Source organism: Crotalus tigris, unplaced genomic scaffold (assembly GCF_016545835.1).
Source record: "Crotalus tigris isolate CLP2741 ecotype Arizona unplaced genomic scaffold, ASM1654583v1 scf7180000024384.25900115:4084858, whole genome shotgun sequence".
Lineage (NCBI taxonomy): Eukaryota > Metazoa > Chordata > Lepidosauria > Squamata > Viperidae > Crotalus > Crotalus tigris.
Window position 1 is genome coordinate 1,298,409 of NW_024100554.1, and position 20,679 is coordinate 1,319,087.

Consider the following 20,679-nt stretch of genomic DNA (forward strand, 5'->3'; position numbering starts at 1 on the left):
GCCATCTCATTCTCTGTCGTCCCCTTCTTCTATTGCCCTCAATCTTTCCCAGCATTAGTCCCTTCTCCAGTGAGTCCTTCCTTCTCATTAGGTGGCCAAAGTACTTGAGTTTCAACTTCAGGATCTGGCCTTCTAAAGAGCAGTCGGGGTTGATCTCTTCTAGGACTGACCGGTTTGAACGCCTTGCAGTCCAAGGGACTCGCAGGACTCTTCTCCAGCACCATAGTTCAAAGGCCTCAATTCTTTTGCGCTCAGCCTTTCTTATGGTCCAGCTTTCACAGCCATACATTGCAACTGGGAAAACCATGGCCTGGACTATACGCACTTTTGTTGGCAGGGTGATGTCTCTGCTTTTTAGTATGCTGTCTAGATTTGCCATAGCTTTCCTCCCCAGGAGCAAGCGTCTTTTAATTTCTTGGCTGCAGTCCCCATCTGAGGTGATCTTTGAGCCCAGAAAAATAAAATCTGTCACTACCTCCATTTCTTCCCCATCTATTTGCCAGGAATTGAGAGGGCCGGATGCCATGATTTTGGTTTTCTTAATGTTGAGTTTCAAGCCAACTTTTGCACTCTCTTTCTTCACCCGCATCAAGAGGCTCTTTAGTTCCTCTTCACTTTCTGCCATTAGAGTGGTATCATCTGCATATCTTAGGTTGTTGATATTTCTCCCGGCAATCTTAATTCCAACTTTTGATTCATCTAGCCCTGCCTTTCTCATGATGTGCTCTGCATATAAGTTAAATAGGCAGGGCGACAGTATACAGCCTTGCCGGACTCCTTTTCCAATTTTGAACCAATCAGTGGTTCCGTGTTCGGTTCTCACTGTTGCTTCTTGACCCGCATATAGGTTTCTCAAGAGACAAATGAGATGGTCTGGTACTCCCATCTCTTTAAGAACTTGCCACAATTTGTTGTGATCCACACAATCAAAGGCTTTTGCATAGTCAATGAAGCAGAAGTAGATGTTTTTCTGGAACTCCCTAGCTTTCTCCATGATCCAGCGTATGTTGGCAATTTGATCTCTAGTTCCTCTGCCTCTTCGAAATCCTGCCTGTACTTCTGGTAGTTCTCGATCCACATACTGCTGGAGTCTAGCTTGTAGGATTTTAAGCATAACTTTACTAGCATGTGAAATGAGTGCAATGGTGCGATAGTTTGAACATTCTTTGGCATTGCCTTTCTTTGGAATTGGAATGTAAACTGACCTTTTCCAATCCTGTGGCCACTGTTGAGTTTTCCAAATTTGCTGGCAAATTGAGTGTAGCACTTTTACTGCATCGTCTTTTAAGATTTTGAATAGCTCAGCTGGAATACTGTCACCTCCACTAGTTTTGTTGTTGCTCAGATTTTCTAAGGCCCATTTCACTTCACATTCTAAGATGTCTGGTTCGAGGTCAATGACCATCTCACTGTGGTTATCTGGGATGTTAAGCTCATTCTTGTATAGTTCTTCTGTGTAGTTTTGCCATCTCTTCTTAATCTCTTCTGCCTCTGTTAGGTCTCTGCCATTTTGGTCCTTTATCATGCCCATCTTTGCATGAAACGTTCCCTTCATATCTCCAATTTTCTTGAAGAGATCTCTGGTCCTCCCTATTCTGTTGTTTTCTTCTATTTCTTTGCACTGTTCATTTAAGAAGGCATTCTTATCTCTTCTAGCTACTCTCTGGAATTCTGCATTCAATTGGGTGTATCTTTCTCTTTCTCCTTTGCCTTTTGCTTCCCTTCTTTCCTCAGCTATTTGCAAAGCTTCCTCAGACAGCCATTTTGCTTTCTTGCATTTCTTTTTCTTTGGGATGGTTTTAGTTGCTACCTCTTGTACAATGTTGCGAACTTCCATCCATAGTTCTTCAGGCACTCTGTCTATCAGATCCAGTTCCTTAAATCTATTTGTCACCTCTACTGTATATTCATCAGGAATATGATTTAGTTCATACCTAAGTGGCCTAGTGCTTTTCCCTACTTTTTTCAATTTAAGCCTAAATTTTGCAACGAGAAGCTCATGATCTGAGCCACAGTCAGCTCCTGGTCTTGTTTTTACTGACTGTATAGAGCTTCTCCATCTTTGGCTGCAGAGCACATAGTCAATCTGATTTCTATGTTGACCGTCTGGTGATGTCCATGTGTAGAGCCGTCTCTTGGGTTGTTGGAAAAGAGTGTTTGTTATGACCATCGTATTCTCTTGACAAAATTCTATTAGCCTGTGCCCTGCTTCATTTTGTACTCCAAGGCCAAACTTGCCTGTTATTCCGGTTATCTTTTGGCTTCCTACCTTAGCATTCCAATCCCCCATGATGATAAGGACATCATTTTTTGGTGTTAATTCTATAAGGTGCTGTAGGGCTTCATAGAACCGGTCAATTTCATCCTCTTCAGCACCAGTGGTTGGGGCATAGATTTGGACTACTGTGATATTGAATGGTTTGCCTTGGATTCGAATTGAGATCATTCTGTCATTTTGGGGATTGTATCCCAGTATTGCTTTTCCTATTCTTTTATTGATTATGAAGGCTACTCCATTTCTTCTGAGGGATTCTTGCCCACAGTAGTATACCTGATGGTCATCTGAGTTAAATTCACCCATTCCTGTCCATTTTAGTTCGCTGATTCCTAAGATGTCGATGTTCAGTCTTGTCATCTCTTTTTTGACTACGTCTAGCTTGCCTTGATTCATGGATCTTACATTCCAGGTTCCTATGGAGAAAAAATCTTTACAGCATCGGACTTTCCTTTCACCACCAGATATATCCACAGCTGAGCGTCCTTTCGGCTTTGGCCCAGTCGCTTCATTCTTTCTGGCGCTACTAGTACTAGCCCTCTGCTCTTCCCCAGTAGCATATTGGACACCTTCCGACCTGAGGGGCTCATCTTCCAGCGTCATATCTTTTTTCCTTTTAGTACTGTCCATGGGGTTTTCATGGCAAAGATACTGGAGTGGTTTGCCATTTCCTTCTCCAGTGGATCACATTTTGTCAGAACTCTCTGCTATAACCTGTCCGCCCTGGGTGGCCCTGCACGGCATAGCTCATAGCTTCATTGAGTTACGCAAGCCCCTTCGCCACGACAAGGCAGTAATCCATAAAGGGGATTGTATTACAGGTTTCTTTAGTTTAATATTTTTTAAAAATAATTAAAACAATCAAAATTGAATATTTATTTATTTATTTGCTGCTCATCTCATATTCAATGACTGGGGGGCTTACAACATACTGTATAAACATTGAAAAACCATTAAAACATTATTTACATAAAAACACAATAAATAAAAACATTAACAGATAATATCAAGGTGACAAAATGGCAAAGAAGGGAGTGGGACCTATGGGAATGGGGGGGAGGTGGCATTGAATTTTAATTAGTCAACCACCTCCAATATGTAGCTCCCCGTAGGTTCCCCAAGCAGTCTGCTGAGCCAGGTGTTGAGACTCTTTCAAAACATCAGGAGGGTGGGAGCCAGTCTTTCCTCAGAGGGTAAGATGTTTCAGAGGGCAGGAGTCACAGCAGAGAAGGTGTGTCTCCTGGATCCTGCCAGCCAAAATTTCTTGGCTGATAGGATTCGCAGTATGCGCTTTCTACCAGCATAGGTGGAGCGGGCCAGTTCCATCAGGGTGAGGCAGTTTCTCAAACAGCTTGGACTTGTGCCATGCAGGGCTTTAAAGGTGATGACCAACATTTTAAATTGCACCTGGAAGCAGATCAGTAAACAGTGCAGTTCATGGAGCAGTTGTGTAACATGGGCCACTCTAGGGGCCCTAAGAACTGCCCCCACGCCCCCTACCATTTGTGCCAGTTGTAGCCTATGAATGCTTTTCAACGGTAGCCCCATATTGAGCACATTGCAATAGTCCAGACATATGATGACTAGGGCTTATTAGTTACAGTATATTAGTTATTTGCAAGAAAAAATTGGGGCAACCATAATAAGTATTCACTGATTAAGCATTATTGTGCATATTTCAACAAATATTTTCAACAGAATTTTTTTTCCATCTTTGTTGGACACCCTCAGAATGTTCCTTAAAAGTTGATTGGCAACCTTATTATGCAGAAGTACTCAATTTATTGTCACTTGTTTAGTGGTATTTAGATCAAGCTGTAAATTTTCATGGTCTCAGCATTAATTGCATTATATGAAAATAGGGCATCAGAAAAATAAATTTCCACTAGGATTGTGTAATGTGTAATGTGGCAGATGTAAAATACAGATGTGTAATGTTGAGGGGAAATGTTGCTGCTTTAAGAAGTTGTTGAACATGTTAGTTTGTCGCCCCTATGCACTCAGAAACAATTTTTTGCTTTCAAAGTGTAATATATATCTAATTCATAATACTTAGAACAAAAATAAAATCCTGTTTTGCTTTGCTGTTTTAATAATACTGACATCGCACCTTTATGTGGAAAAATATGTACAGTAGTTTATATAAGCGCAATCCTGAGACAGTTGTATCAGTTGGTATTTTTATATTCATACTGAAATCACTTTTCTGTTAATAAACAGACTGCTATTTTATTTTATTTTTTGTGTGTGCTTTTGAGTCAGTCTTGATTTCTAATGACTACCTGGGAAAGTCCCTACCTTTTTCTTGGCAAGGTTTTTGCAACTGGTTTGCCACTGCCTGCTTCCTAAATAACAGCTCTGCATATTGAGACTTAAACCAGGGCAGGGCATAGAGATCAATACTGGACCATGGGTTTCTTCCATCATAAATTCTCTTGTATACTGGCTTTTTCATTACCAACATTGCAGTGATGACTGTAATGAACTTGAATATGAGAGCTAATGAATTAGTTAATGAGATTTTTGAAGCATATCCGCTTTTTCTATATTTTAGTTCAGTTGTTTTTTTTAATTAAAGTCTGCGTTCGCAGAAATAATTTTGTAATAGAACAGACTTGCATGCTTTGTAATGGTAAGTTTATACATTAGACATTTTCTGTCAGACATAATGGAATCCTTGGAAAGAATATTACAAGTTTTCTATGTAGTGGTTGCATTGCAAGTGTTCCTGAGAGAAATGTGGGTAAAAAAACTTAATGTGATGCATTTCAATATTGAATTAATTTCTAAAGGAATGTCTGTTTCTTGTTCTGAAGATAATACTGCATTAATGTATGCTTGGCATATGAAAATGATTATGGAAATAAGGGTATCGGCTCTGAGCTGTATTTTTAGTTGGAATGTAATACAGCTTCTGTTAAAGACCCATGTAATTCAACACCTCTGCTAATAGAGATATTAATGTTTTATTTTAAGGGTAGTGATCTCTTCCATCTTTAATATTTTTCTTGTTTTTATTGAGAAGGATATTACCCTATATAGTTTTAAATAAATTGCATTGAAGGTTCCATTGTTGATTGATTTTGACACACTTCCTCTAATTTTTTTTCTTTGCTTGTAACTAGAATAAAATGTATTCAATTTTCTTTCCCTTTGAAATATGTCATGTCAGACTTTCCTTTGAAAGGAGTATTGATGTTTCTTTCTTGCAAGACGAGATATTTTAAATATTATGCCTCATAGAAGCTCTGATTCTCTCAGAAGGCTGCTAAAAATATCTTTGTGTAAATCAAGTTCATAACATTTTGTTGTTTTATTTGGATGGACTAAATAGACCAGAATGAATTAAAATAGTGTTGCATTATAGCACAGAATGTAATTCGGTTGGGTTTTATAAATGTTTATGAAATGGCCTAGAATACATTAGATTAATATTCTTGTGTGCAGCTGTGGAATGGATTTCTTATTTTCTAAATAGCAACTTCTAACAGGGTGTTCATAAAGTGTCAATGCTTGAGTTGAGTAATTTAGTTCATGTCACTTGAATAGATCAGGCATACTCATAATTGTGCCAACTAATAATTTTCAGGAACAAATCAAAGAAATATGCTTCACTGCAATCCTGAATTTTGGAAATGTAGTAATAAGTAAGAATCAGTTGTTTAGTATGATCAAGACAGGAAGAAGCAAAGTATTAGGGCAACAAATTATTTAAACCAGTTTGGTATAGTGGTTAAGATAGTGGCCTAGAAACCAGGAGACTGTGAGTTCTAATACTGCCTTAAGCTGGGTGATCTTGAACCAGTCAGTTATTCTCAGCCAAACCTACTTCTCCTCACAGGGATCTTATTGTGGAAAAAATAGAAGGAGGAAGGAATATTATGCATATTTGCTACCTTGAGTTACTTATAAAACAGGTATCAAACTGCCAGCCCGTGGGCCGGATGCATCATAGCAAAACCGCACGCACCCCATAGCCGGCAATGGCAAAAAAGTCGCAATATGTCGTGACATGTCACGTGATGTGAGTTTGACACCCCGTTATAAAACAAAGATGGGATAAAAATAATAAATAATAAACAAACAAATTGGAAATATTATGCAGATGTCCCTATATCAGCAAGTCCAATGGAATATTGTATAAAAAAGATAGATAGGAGAAAGATAAAGTTTACCCCACAATTATTTTTATTGGGTGTTATTGTAGATTGTGATGCTAAAGAAATTAATTTGATGTTGAATTTGATAACAGCTGCAAGGTTATTGGTAGGGCAATATTGGAAGAAGGATTGTTTGCTTACTATAGAAGAATAGACGCTTAAAGTGTCAAATTTAGCAAAAATGGCGAAAATTTCTGCTTACTTGAAGGATCATTCACAAGAAAGATACATTTCAGTCTGGAGAACATGAATAGATTATATTCAGAATAAATATGGGACTAAAAAGTTCCATTTAGTTTATGAGTAAATTTTAGAGTATTATTATTTTTAATAGTTTATTATAGTTGAATTTTTATTAGTTTTATTATTATTTTTAGTATTAGTATTGTTTAACAATTTGGATATTGTATTGTTTAATAATATTGACTTGTTTATATTATTATGTTTATTTTTAATTTGTTTATACTTATCTTAAAGTAGAGTTAAAGCGCATTATGGATTTGGTTATTTATATAGTTGGTTAATGTTAGTTAGAGTTTGATTATTATATTTGTAACCCTATGCTCAGCTCTGGGAAGTGGGGGAGAGAGAGGGGTTTTTTTAGGGTGGGTGGGTTTTGGGGTGTATACTGTAATTTTTATAAAACTTTTCAATTAAAAAAAAGAAAGTCTAATCCTTTATTGGTATTTAAACTTCTGTTGGATCAAGAAAACTTGTTTTATTAATATCTGGTGGGTGCTATATGGTAGTATGCAGACAACATCATCCCAAAAGATTAAAAAAAGATCATAATTATAAGTCAATTTTATATGTGCAATTCTCTCCAATTAAAACTCTAAACTGAGAGCTTGATTAGTAAGAAGTTGCAAAGGTTATAATAAAAATGAAATATTCAGCATTTACTTCTTTGTTAATACATTTTAATGTTTGAAAGCAGAGTAAGTTTATCTTTTATGGTAGTAATCATCAAGGCCATTTTAATTCCACCAAGGTCTTAAAAGTAAGACTATTTGAAATAGTAATTTTGTTTAATGTTTAATGCTTCAGAATACATATGTGAGAATCTGTATGTAGATAACATCAGTGTTAAGTATACTATAAGATACCATTTTCAGTGGCATCAGACGTTAGCAGACTTTCAGTAAAGTAATGAAGGCAAATTAAAATGCAATGTGCATTGAAAGAACAAACTGTGAAGTAAAGCTGAATACTAGTTTCTCTTGTTTCCAGTTTAATAAAATTATTTGCTTTATCTCATTTTTATCATGTTGACCTTTTCTCTATGCCCATGAATCCATTCAAGGAAAATTCATGAATGTGTAACATAAGTCTGTAGAAACAAAAAAGATTACATTTTTTATTGTCCCTTTGCATTAAAATAATGCAAACTCAAAGCAATGGTAGTCCCCTGATTTAATTATGAAGAGATGCAGAAGATAGTATTTACTGGCGGCAAAAGAGTTTTTAGAGATTAGTTAGTTGTCTAAGTTCCAAACAAGTAACAGAGCACACATTTTGCTAACTTAAGACATTGGCTTAATTTCATTAACTGTGGTCTAATATTTTGTGCATCCTTCTCTTGGTAAACCACAGTGGTATTTTCTGGCTATTGCATCAAAGCTCTACTGTTTTTCATCCGTTTTATTGACCAAATGTGTCATAGCAACATTCACTAAGTCTGGAAAATAGACTTTAAATGTTTTTGCTCTAATGAAAAATCTAGCATCTAATGCACTTGCTGATGTAATTAAACTAATACTGTAGAATGTCTAAAATCTTGACTTTATTGCTTCATGTTTAGAAAATGTTATGTTTTTGTGAAGTAATTTTTTAACAAGCATGTCATAAAGTACAAAGCAACTGAATTAGAAGGGCCTGTTTGTAACAACAGTCAGCAATATTATGGTATACTATTATAATCACTGTATAAAATGAAAGCTCTGTATGAAGAAGGGAAAAAAAACCCAGAATGAAAATAAGTTATTGTAGAAACAGAAGCATCCATGTATGTGAAGCCTGTAAGAGGTCTGGCTTTCTTAACTTTTGAGATTGCTTCTGCAGCTGCCTTGATGAACATTAGTTTTTGGTTTGCAAACCTCTAAAGCTTAAGATTTCATTTGAACTGTGTTTATAGTAATTATAGATATGGTGACTAGAGAGAGAGAGAGAGAGAGATTTAATTATAATGTTTCCCAGACCATTGAACTAAAAGAATAAATGCAAGAGTTAACTTATACTTTAAAGTGATTCCACTTTTCTCTGCACCATTATTAGAAAGTAAAATAGATATGCTCAATTACTATTGCCTTTCATCTTCTAGGCCTGTTGTTTTGTCTGTTTAGCTTGAAAAACTGGATGCAACATCCACAATGTTTTCTTACCTGAGAATTGTCAAGAACTGACCATAAGAACTGAGACCCTATGACAGGGGTGTCAAACTGCCGGCCCATGGGCTGGAGATGTCATGCCGAAACCATGCCCACCCCATTGCCGGCAATGGAAAAAAAGTCACGATATGTTGCAACACATCACGTGACATTGTGAGTTTGTCACCCCTGCCCTATGAGGAAAGAAAGCTACTTTTTATCAATAAGGATGATATTAGTACATGCCATAAGAATGTTATATTCTTTAAAAAATCCTTACAATGCCATTAATGAATATTAATGCTTGTAAACCTTCATGAGTCACTTTGAGGTGTGACCAGTGGCAAATAAATCAAATAAATAAATAATGATGAAGAAATAGAAATATGAAAATAGAGTATGAACCGACACTATAAGCTATGAACTACTTGAATAATAAATGTGAGATAGATACTGCAAGGTATTTATTTATTTAATTTATATGTCATTTGATACCACTCACTCTGGGCTTTGATATTCACCACTTGCTATAATAAAAATCCTATCTCATACTCAAGAACCACTTACATTATATTGATTAGTATTGTAGAAGAACAGCTCAATCCAGTGGAACTCAGTTTAATTTTCACTTGCCCTCTGTACAAAAGGGGCTTTCACAGTTAGATTATGGGAGTACTGCAAGAGTATGTATTTAAGTGTCTCCATGGGCCATCTGATACTTTTGGCTTCCTCTTCCCTGACAGTCTATCTGATCAACTTCTAAATTGCTTCCCTAATAGGGCAGCCTTATTTGATCACAGATTTGTTCAATGCATGGTCCAACCTCCTCCATTTGGTTTTTCCAAGGGAAATCTACCCAATACTAGTCTATTTAACCTGACGGGGCAAAAAATAGAAGAAAGGCAGGACCACAGCTCTGACAACCTATGCGTGTTTCTGTCGCAGTTGTATCCTGAGGCCTCTGTGTCAAAGTGGAGTAAGGTATCAGAAATGGATATCTCTCAGGCAAACATCAGTAATGAACAATCATGTCCTTGTCATAGTTACATCCTTTAATGAGAAGTATCAGGAAAGGAATGAAAAGAAACATCCATGTCTGTGGTCAATTAGGCAGCTGCTCTTTGGCAGTTTTGTGATAATTAGCTGGTGGTAGCATGGCTCTTACTACTGTACTAAAAATGTTGTTTTGATTGAATTGACTGATGACTTTGCTATGGAATTGTGTAATGTAGTCTATCTGGAAGCAATACTTTAACAATCCACAGGAACATTGGTTGCCACTAACTACTGCTGCTAGGCATATAGTGTCCTTAAATGGGTGTTTGGAAAATCCAGTCACTTCATAATTGAGCAAATAAAATATCAGGTGCTGGAATATATGCTCTGTTTTGGAAATGTTTAAGAAAGTCATAAAGAAGTGTGAGTGATGCTACATGAGTTTTTCCTAACATTAGGCAGAGTAAAGCAGTTGCCTTAATCATAGAATCCTGGCCAGGAAAGGGTAAGTTTTATCTTATCATTCCTTTTGATAAAGAAAAGTCTAGATTTTCTGTACCCAACACCAGCCTATTTCCTTTAGGTTGATGAAGGATGATACACTGTTATAGGAAGATATAAGTTACTGTGTAGTATCCAGTGGGTTTACTTTTCTCTCTGAAGGGAATTATATTGGATCTTTGTTGCTTGATTGTTTGGGCTGTGATCCTTTAAGGTTTTGTAATCTATTGGAAAGTGGAAGTGTTCATTGTCACTCATGCACATGTAACCTCCGGATTGAACTGTTGCAATACACTGTACATGGGACTGCCCTTAGAGTGTATCTGGAAGCTTTAGCTAGTACAGAATGCAGCAGCTCTGGCAGTTATGTGCACTGCTAGAACAGCATACATTACTCTGTGAACTGCATTGGTGAGCAATTGCTTCCGACTCTACTTCAAGGTGCTGTTTTTTGTTTTTTTTAATCTATAAAGCCCTTCATGGCAGGGACTGGGCTATCTGAGGAACTACCTATCCCTGGTTGCATCAACCTGCCACACAGATCTACCATAGGAGGCATTCAACCAGGAAGGGACCTGCATTTGGTGGGTCCCAGAAGATGTGCTCCCTCTGTCATGGTGACTTTCGGATCATTTTTACCCCTGAAATTAAATTAGCCCCATCTATTTTGATATTTTGGACTGCCCTCAAGACATGGTTATCAGGCCTGGGGCTCTCAAGGAACCAGAGACATGCTTAGATTACTCCATTGCTGAACCAGCTATTTTTTTTTTTATTGAAAATTTTTAAGTTTTACAAAACAATTCCCTTCCCCAAACCCTCCCAACCCTCCCATACCCTCCCCCAACCTTCCCAGAGCTGAATAGCTGAACCAGCTATTTTTATTCCCTCTTTGCTCAGGGTTTGTATCTCTGCTTTTATAACATTTATTATTTATGTGATTTTTATATATTTTTTTTATATATGTGTGGTTTTTATATGTTATTTTGCCTGTTTGTTGTGCACTGCCTGGAATCTCCTTTGATAAGATGGCCGGCAGTATAAATTTGATAAATAAATAAATAAATGTTCCAATTCCATCTGGTCATCAGTTGGCCAAAGACTCTGGGGATCTGTTCCCCTCCTTCCTAGGAAGTGCATCATGGCAAGAGAAAGACTATCCTGGCCAAAGAAGGACCAACTGAAGAGAGCTAATTTTATTACTTCTGAACCTGGTGTACGCCACTTGAACCCAATGATCCACCCAATATATCCTTGAAGGATAGAAATGGTTTTGCAGTTCTATGATACTACATTCAAGTTTAATTCAAAGTTGATAAAATTAGCATTATAGAAAGGAGATTTTACAGGGTAATTTTTGTCTTTCTGCTGTGAGAGCAACATCACCATTTGTAAGTCTTGGTTTTATATATTTATACCAAAAATGTGCAGGTTTCATGTGTAAGGTAGCTGTCTTGAAAGTATAGAGAAAAGAGAAAAATGCTACAGTGAACATAGCAAAACATAATAATTTAGATTACAATGATTTGTGGTGCTATAATCAGTAAACTTAATAGGTTACCCTCTAGTAAGAGGGGCAGCCAATAAATTTGATAAATAAATAATGATAGAACTTACCCAAAACCATCTGCTCCAGCATGAAATCTTGTTTAGCATTTTGCATGTAGTAAAACGTATTTTACATATGAAGCTACTTTTATGTTATAAAACATTCACTATTTTCCTAGAATTCAAAAATGTGGTGTTTTGTTTTAAATAAGTAGACATGACATAAAAATGACACAATCCAGAAGCTATTTTGGAAAGCTAGGATAATCATAAATTTGCCATCCTTGCTTTTCCAAAAATACTAACTCATATTGTTCTCTCTGGATTTTAAACAGCTGCTGAGATTTTCATTATGCATTTCACTTGGCTTGCCTGGATACAGCTGTATGTTTATGTACCATGCACACCTGCAGAGGCTGCCTGACAAATAATAGTAGTGTGAACGATATACAAAATTATCCTGGCAATGCTGCAAATAAGGATGTTTCTAGGTTTGAAGTTTGTATCTCTGAGAGCATGACATGCCAGCTGGGGTTTATGTTGCATTGCATAGATATAAGACTGCCAAGGGACTTCATACCAAATAAAAAGATAATCTTGTATACATCCTTGTTGTCAGAATTATGAAGTTCTCATTATGAAATTATGGAGTTCTCATGACTAAGTTCTTTTAAAATAAACATCAGTTTAAAAATATTGAATGACAAAGGTAAAATGTTTTGGTTAATAAGTATATTTTAATATATAATTATTAAGTAGATAATATTGTAAGGATTTAATTTATTTTGTGTATATAGCTTTTTCCTATTTATTTTATTTATACAGCTTTTTTCTTATAACTCAGCAGCCTTTGCAGAATTCATTTTATGAGCTCTAAAATGTGAAAATGAAATGTATTCTGCTACATTAACAGCTTTGTCTTATTGAGTTTGAGTTGGTTAATGCTTGTTCCAACTTCGAGCTCTTATTCTTTACATTTTATTTCAGTGTAGGACTTTGGAAGTATAAACATGATTATTAGATTGATATATTCATAAAAAATAACCTTGCATAGGTATACCACATAACCTGCTAATGCTTACATGCACTATTTCTTCCAGACTTTATTACTGAAATGTCATGACAATCTTATTTGGAAAGGTTTTGCCACTGCTGCATATCAATTAATTGGCAAAATATTGTCTGCAATTCTGTATATAGTAATTTTTCACAAGTATGCATATAATTTTGTGGAGGTAATCCTGAGTTACTGAACACAATTTGTACTGGCAACTTTGTTACTAAGTGACTTGATCCTAAACAAAAAAAATCATTTGACTGCACCAGACTTACAACATCAATTCCAGCTGTAGTTAAGAGAATCACATATGGTCATTTAGTGAAACATCACACGACTACAACTTGTGACCTCCTCCCGACTTTTCCATTGACTTTGCTTGTTGGAAACTGACTATGAAGGTTGTAAATGATAATCATGTGACCGCAGTAGTCTGTGACTGTTATAAATGCATATTGATCGCTAAATACCCAAATCACAGAAGTGACTGTAGGTATGCTACAACAGCCATAAGTTCAAGGACTGATTGTAAATCTTTTTTCAGCACCATCATAACTTTAAACAGTTGCTGAACAGGTAGTTGGTAAGTGAAGATTACTTTTAAAATAAAATCAAGTAAGAAAATGATGCTAACATTTATTTAGCATTATTTTCTTGATCAAGAGCCTATACAGTTTTCAAATACCTGATTTAAATAGAACTTTGGATCTGCTTTGTGAAGTTATGCTACAGCCTGTCATTTATTTAATGACAAATCTAACACTTCTGAAAGATTTTTCAATTTCAAACATGTTACACTTTCTACATCCTGCACATATATATGGTTGTCATTTGGTTTTGGCACATACATCTTTCAATAACGTCGGCCTGTAATTTCTTCATATTGTTTGGTTTATCAGCAGCATATTTCATCAATCCTGTAGGATTTGCCGAAGTCAGCCACAGGTTGGCAATTCAGCTGCAAACAGGTGAATAGGAAGAAAGTAATTTGTGCAGTTTGGTGGTTGTCAGACAAAAAAGATCCAATCAAAATTTTTAACAGACTGCTGGTCTTGCATGAGCCAGATAGAAAAACTGCAAATGTTTCCAGGGTTGACATATTTTCCTTTGTGCCATTATGTGGTTTGTTAAAATTGGAAACAATGAACGTAATAAGTTTACAGAAACAGGTGGTAAGATGAAAGGAAAGAAATCAGTAGTATACATCCTTTTGTTCAAAATGTAGTTGGCAATAGTATAGTTTTGTTAAGTTATAAAGTGATTTTTCCTAGCCACACCTGTTATGCAGTATTTTGTAGTATAGTAAAACTTCAATTTTTTTCAAATGGAACAAATACATTTGAGTCTCATATTACATCTTTAAACTGGAAGGACTTTTATTATATATTTTAATCAATAGTAATTGGAATTGAAAATTTAAAAGCCAAATAGAAAAATGAGTAGTTTTTTAAAAAAATGAAAAAGAAATTCCTGGAAACTAATTGTGTCATATTGTTTAAACTTTTGGTGATAGTAAAACATACTGTATGACCAATGACTTATATATTGCCTAGAATTGTAGAGAAAATGAGTTCATTAACTAAAGAAATGGTTTAATTGGTATTAGTGAATCAAGAGGATGCCAGATTTGTCTTTTTTAAAATGTACTCATGGAGGTTGCTATTTTTTGAACTAAAAATTAATGTTATTTATTTTAGTTGTGATTGTCATTTTTGAAAATAAATTCACTGCAAATGTATCTCTTTATGGATAGAGCCTATAATGTTATCTTGCCTGTTATCTAGGATTCTTTTTGGCCTGCGAACTCTGGGAAGGTGTATAGGATGCTACCTAGACTACCCTCTCCCAAACTGGTGCATCAATTGCATCTTTACCTGCTACAAGAGGACCTTGGGATAGTAACACATGCTCCCATCACCACCCACACAGATTCCTGCAGCACAGTTTATATGGAGCTCTCTTTAAAGATTACACCAAAATTATAATTAGTTCAGAATGTGGTGGCTTGTATCTTAACTGGGTCCTGATGCTGGAAGCAATTTATTTATTTAAATGGGAGCAATTTATTTAATTGGGGGACTTTTATTTATTTATTTAATTTGTATGTCCATCCATCTCAACAAAATAATTTGGGGCAGGTGAACAATTTTTTAAAAAATAAAATAAAATAATACAAACATTTAAATACATAGCAGCTGAGAATAAAGCACTCATCATTATGACTAAATTAACCGTTAAACTATATCCTGCACATACTTGAAGCCCCAGGTCCGGGCACAGAACCAGATCTTTATGAAAGCCAGCAGGTTGATGCCATCCTGGGAGAATGTTCCATAAGGTGGGCATTAGAGCAGATAATCTTCTAGGCCCCTTCCAGTAGCATTTCTTTGCCGACAGGATCTGAAGCACGCCCATTCTGCCTGAGCCACAACAGAAAACAGAAAGCTGTTTGTGGTTACATCTTGTTCTTCCTTTTCCAACTGGAGGAGCTCATCTTCCAATATCAAGTTGACATTGTTTTGAAAATGGCTATTTATTTGCTTAGCAGAATATTTGAGCAGGATGCCATTTTCTTCAGTAGATTAGGTTTGGTCTAAGTACTTGTCTATGCTGGCTGGAGAATCTGAGAGTTCATATCTCTTAAAGTTGTTGGAGGTTGAGAAAAACTGCTATAGTTCATAGTATCACTGAGATATGGAAACCTTATGTTGTCAAGTAATGATACACGAAAAAGTGTTTTATATAGAATAAACATTAAAAGTAACATTTTAAAAAGAATTTTCATGTTTATCCATACCTTTGAAATATGGTTGCCCTCTTATGAATTCTATCAATATTTAAGAATTTGTGAAAATGTAGGTATGTATTTGCAAATTTTTTCTGGACCCCTTTCCAAGTTTAACTGGAATATTTCCTTTCTGAAATTTAAAAAAAATGTTTATGTGAAACTGAATAAAGTAATGTGAGCTGAAGAATCAGAAAAATTACTTAGAATAATAATTATCATATGGTTACTTTGTTTCTTTATGGAACTGCATTTGATATGAAAGACTGCTAGAGCCAACTGAAAACATGAGATGCAACAAAGAAAGTTCTGTTTCAAAGCTGACCATTTTAAAAAAACCTTTCTTCCAATTAAGAATTGGGGTCCATTAAATTGTTTTTGACATTTATTTACTTTTTAAAAACAGGTGCTGAAACTATTTATTGCAAATACAGTGAATAAGCGTAGTTTTGAATATAGAAAAGATGAAATAATATGAATGGCCACATCCCAATATAATGTGGGTGGGTGTTTACTGAGCTTTCCTTGTGCAACTGTGCCAGAGTTCCATGTTTCTGACCTGTTACACCTCCCACTGTTACAGTTCAGGTCTCTCTTCAGGAATGGCTGCCAGTAAGTTTTAAAATTGTGGCAAATGGCTTCCTTGGACGTGCAGGGAGAAAAAAGAGACCACCAAACCTATTTTCACTTTTGACCTCATGTAATTTCAACATTGTTTTTGTAAAAGGATGACAACTTCTGTTACATGCTGTGCTACCCAGCTGCATAAATTTAATTTATATTTTGTAACTGATTTGAATGGTTTCAAGGAGTAATCTATTATTTTAATTGGTTTAACTCTGGGAAATTATACATAAATGTAGCTAGAGAAACAAATCTTTCCAGAAGTTCAACATGAGCACAAAGCTAGCTATATGTAGCCAGCTAACTAACAGTGCTATGTTTTGAGCTTTATTGGGTTAACTGAGTGTATTGAAAGTAAATAATTGTAATATTTAACTGTCTTGATGAAAAATATAAATAGGTTGAATTCACAAGCATATACATTTTTCTTTTTATTAGGTGTGAAAACTAAGAATCCTCAGCCAAGTCTTGAGGGTTCAATCCAAAATGTTGAATTGAAGTACTGTAGCACATTGCTGGTCAAATGTGCCTCTGGAACCATCGGATCAATAAAAATCTGTGCCAAAGCCCCAGGTATGTGCAGCTGGACTACGTAAAAGTTGATGGCCTATTTAGTAGAGTTTTTCTTGCTTTTCCTGAGAAGGATTACTGAAACAAGAATTTAGTATTGTTCCCATGAATCAAATCTATGTTTTAATTTCTATTTTTGAAAACAAATTTGGATGATGAAGCATTGCATTTGCAGTAACAAGAATATTCTTATCACTGCTAATTAAATGTACCTCGGTGTGTTACACAAAGTTTTAGTTTTTATAGACACACACACACACACACACACACACACACACACACAAAATGAACTTTCAGCTGCAAGTGGCTGATGATTTCTGAATATTATTATTTCAATTAAAGTGATGAAATATTTAATATTAAGTTTTTATTTAAAATGGAATGGACTCTATTCCTGTGTTAACTTACGTTGTTTTTAACTTCAGGATAGGGTTTTTTTGGATATATTAATGGATTGTCTCTTCCTTCAAATACTGTATGCAATCATAGGGCGGGGATCCTTCCAGTTAATTGCTGGATAGAAGGGGAGGACATGGAGAGGGTAAGAAGAGGAGGTCAATGAATTTTACTATCAATTTCAATTTGAAATCAACAGAATATGCAAGCAGGATGTGCTGCTTGTGATTGGAGACTAGATTTGGAAAAAATGTAGGTACACTGCAATGCATAGGAAACCAAAGTGAAGCAGGAGAATAAATTAACAATTTATCCCACTCCAATTATTTCTTCATACTGTATCTAAATAATCAGAAGGACACTTATATACGTGGTCATCACCGGATGCTTACATAGAAATCAAATTGATTGTTGTTAATTGCGAAGTCGTGTCCGACCCATCGCGACCCCATGGACAACGTTCCTCCAGGTCTCCCTGTCCTCTACCATCTTCTGGAGTCCATTTAAGTTCAAATTGATTACATGATTGTTAAAAGTAGGTGAAGGAGTTCACTTATAGTATCAGATACATGGCCAGGTGCTGATTATGGAACAGATCAAAACTGCTCACATGAAATTCAGCCAAAGAAAAAGAAGAAAGCCAACAAATTTCCACAATACAGTCTGAAGCATATGCCTATCATTTTCAAAGAAAACATCAGAAATCACTTTGAAATCCTGAACCTTATTGAGACGCAGAAGTGTATGAATGAGAAAACCAACTGCCAAAGATAAGAAAACAGAAATAAGCAAATTGAATATGAGAACAAAAAGTGAAAATTGCAAAGAAGAGAAGTCAAGAATGAAAAAAAGACTCAGAAAGAAACGTAAGAAAGAATTTCAGAGAGTTGTTGGAAGAGGCAAGAAGCAATGATGTAAAAACAGCTAAGATGAAAGATGGAAACAGAATGAAAAAGCAACAAAAGTTTTCCAAAAGATCCCTGAAGGAGGTTCTAACATTAAATTGGTATGTTAAAGGATGCCAATTGACAGATAGCACAGATTCAAAGAAGTTGAAATAAAGATGGAATATAAAGAAGAATTATACTGAAATTCTGTATAGTAAAGATGTTAACGACGAAGATATCTTAGAAGAAAGGTATTAACAACTAAGGTATTTTATTCTCTACTTACAAAAGCCTCTTATGCTAAAATATTAATTTAAATCAGCACCATGCTCATTGCCAAGTTGGAAGACTATGGGAACTGATGGAATACACCCAGAAATATGGTAAGCAACAGAAGAAAGATCAATAACGGTTTTAACCAAGCTATGCTAGAAATCTGGAGAATAACACAGTGGCCAACAGATTGGAAAATGGTAATCTATACTCTACTATTCTCTTACCCCCACCCCAGAGACTTAAAGAGTGAAAAGACTATAATACAAAATAGTCTTCTCATAATCTTCTCATAGTTATGTATAAAATACATAAATATATAATTTTTGCATGCTGGCAAAATAATGCTTAGAGTCATCCAAAACAGACTGGATTTGATTGGATCATTAAACTTGATTGGATCACTACTGCTTGTTGGCCCAGTGGTTAGAATGCAGTATTGCAGACTAATTCTGCTGACTGCCGATTGCCAACTGCTGATTGCCAGCAGTTTAGCAGTTTGAGTCTCACCAGCTCAATATTGACTGAACCTTCCATCCTTCTGAGGTGGGTAAAATAAGGACACAGGTTGTTGGGGGCAATATGCTGACTCTGTAAAACACTTGGAGAGGCTGTAAAGCACTGTGAAGTGGTATGTAAGTCTAAGTTCTATTGCTATTTCCTACATGGAAGAATTATGCCATATGTTCAAATTTGATTTAGAAAAGGCCAGCATGCGACATTAATGATGCATACTGTATATTCAAAAAGGCCAGAGAATATAAAGAAAGTATGCACTTCATTGATTATAAACATTCCTTTGATTTTGTCAGTTACATCAACTCATGGAATATGCTTAAAAAAACCGAGGATCCTAGAACATTTTATTGTCCTCATGTGAAACCTATACACATGTCAGGGAAGCAACAGTACAGAGAATACATGGCAAATCATGTTCTTGGCAAGATCCTGGTATCTTCATTTGTACCCAATCTCCCTAACAAGTGGACTGGCGGTCCAAACTTTTTGGAAACAGTTTTATAATGATTTTCAACCTAGTGATGATCAACAACTATTTTCCAGAGGCCCTCAGAAATCTCCTTCATTCAAGCCATGACATACTTCCACATACTTTTGTCATGAAGATCAGGCTTTGATAGTGAATATCCAGAATTCAGTTCTGCGAATAAGGTAGAACCTCCCACACTCACATCTGATTATCATCCCATTGATTGAAGCAGCTGACTCTAATTTTACCTTCATATGAAGTGATAACAATCCTAGAGTTTCACAAATTTTTTTCCCTCACAAGTAGGTAGCTTTGCATCATTTTATTCAATGAAAAATGAACATTAAATGAATAAACAATATAATCATTTGAAGTTACTTATTTTATTTTAGGACTTGTTTGGAGAACAGATCATGTTTTAGGTGATATTTATGCATAAATATTGAAAATTCAAAACCGTTCACAATTTTTAAACACCACGGTACTCTAAATAGTTATTATTAAGAAAGCTATGAATTATAATTCATTTTATGTTCCACAGAACATACATTTTATATAATTCATTATTGAAACTTCAAATGTATTTGTGTTTTAAATTTTTGCAGCGTTTATTCCTATGCATTTTATTTAGTGCATGTTACTGATTGAAGTACTGCAAATCTTTTGTTGCCTATGCATCATTTGCTGTTGCTTAATTAATAAATAATATAGTTAACACATTGCTATTATTAACAAAGTCTTACGTCAAATGCTTTAGAATAATAGAAAAAAGTTTATTATCTGAGTTTTTAAATTGTAATACCTGATGCTATTATATTCTGTTCAACATCTCTTCCTTGCACTCTAATATTTTTTTTATCATTTATCCAGGTGATGGTGGAAAGGAGAAGCGCATCCCTTTAATACAAGGTCCATCCGATACCAGAGACCTACACAATAGCAAATGGCTCAAGGAAAGCAGAAAGCCAGAGTCACTCTTTGCTCCAGATTGGTTAGCTTTCACCATTCAGATCCCTCAGTGTAAGGATTACAGTTACAGTTCTGGTAAGTGTCAAATTCTTAGACAAACGGCACCTAGAAGGAGATGGAAGAATTTTATGAGCACGTAAGAGAACTTCAAGAAAAACAGATTTTTTCAGAAACCAAGATCCATGAAACCAAGATCCATTGCAATCTCAATGGAAAAGTTGAGGTTGTTGTTTTTTTTTTCATTTGACCAAGTTAGACATTCTCGTGTGGTATTTGCATCCATA

General features: G+C 35.5%; 1 protein-coding gene across 5 annotated transcripts in view; it reads left to right on the forward strand.

The window, feature by feature from the left end:
- Window positions 1–20,679, forward strand: part of VPS13B (vacuolar protein sorting 13 homolog B) — a 317,155-nt gene that overhangs the window by 64,143 nt on the left and 232,333 nt on the right. For all 5 annotated transcript variants that reach the window (XR_005554918.1, XM_039328885.1, XM_039328881.1 and 2 more), the window contains exons 18-19: window positions 16,751–16,885; window positions 20,297–20,470. Coding sequence is in view for 4 of the 5 variants with exons in the window: in XM_039328885.1 (XP_039184819.1) it covers window positions 16,751–16,885; window positions 20,297–20,470 (309 nt within the window). In the remaining variant the exon portion in view is untranslated. The remainder of the gene's footprint in view (window positions 1–16,750; window positions 16,886–20,296; window positions 20,471–20,679) is intronic.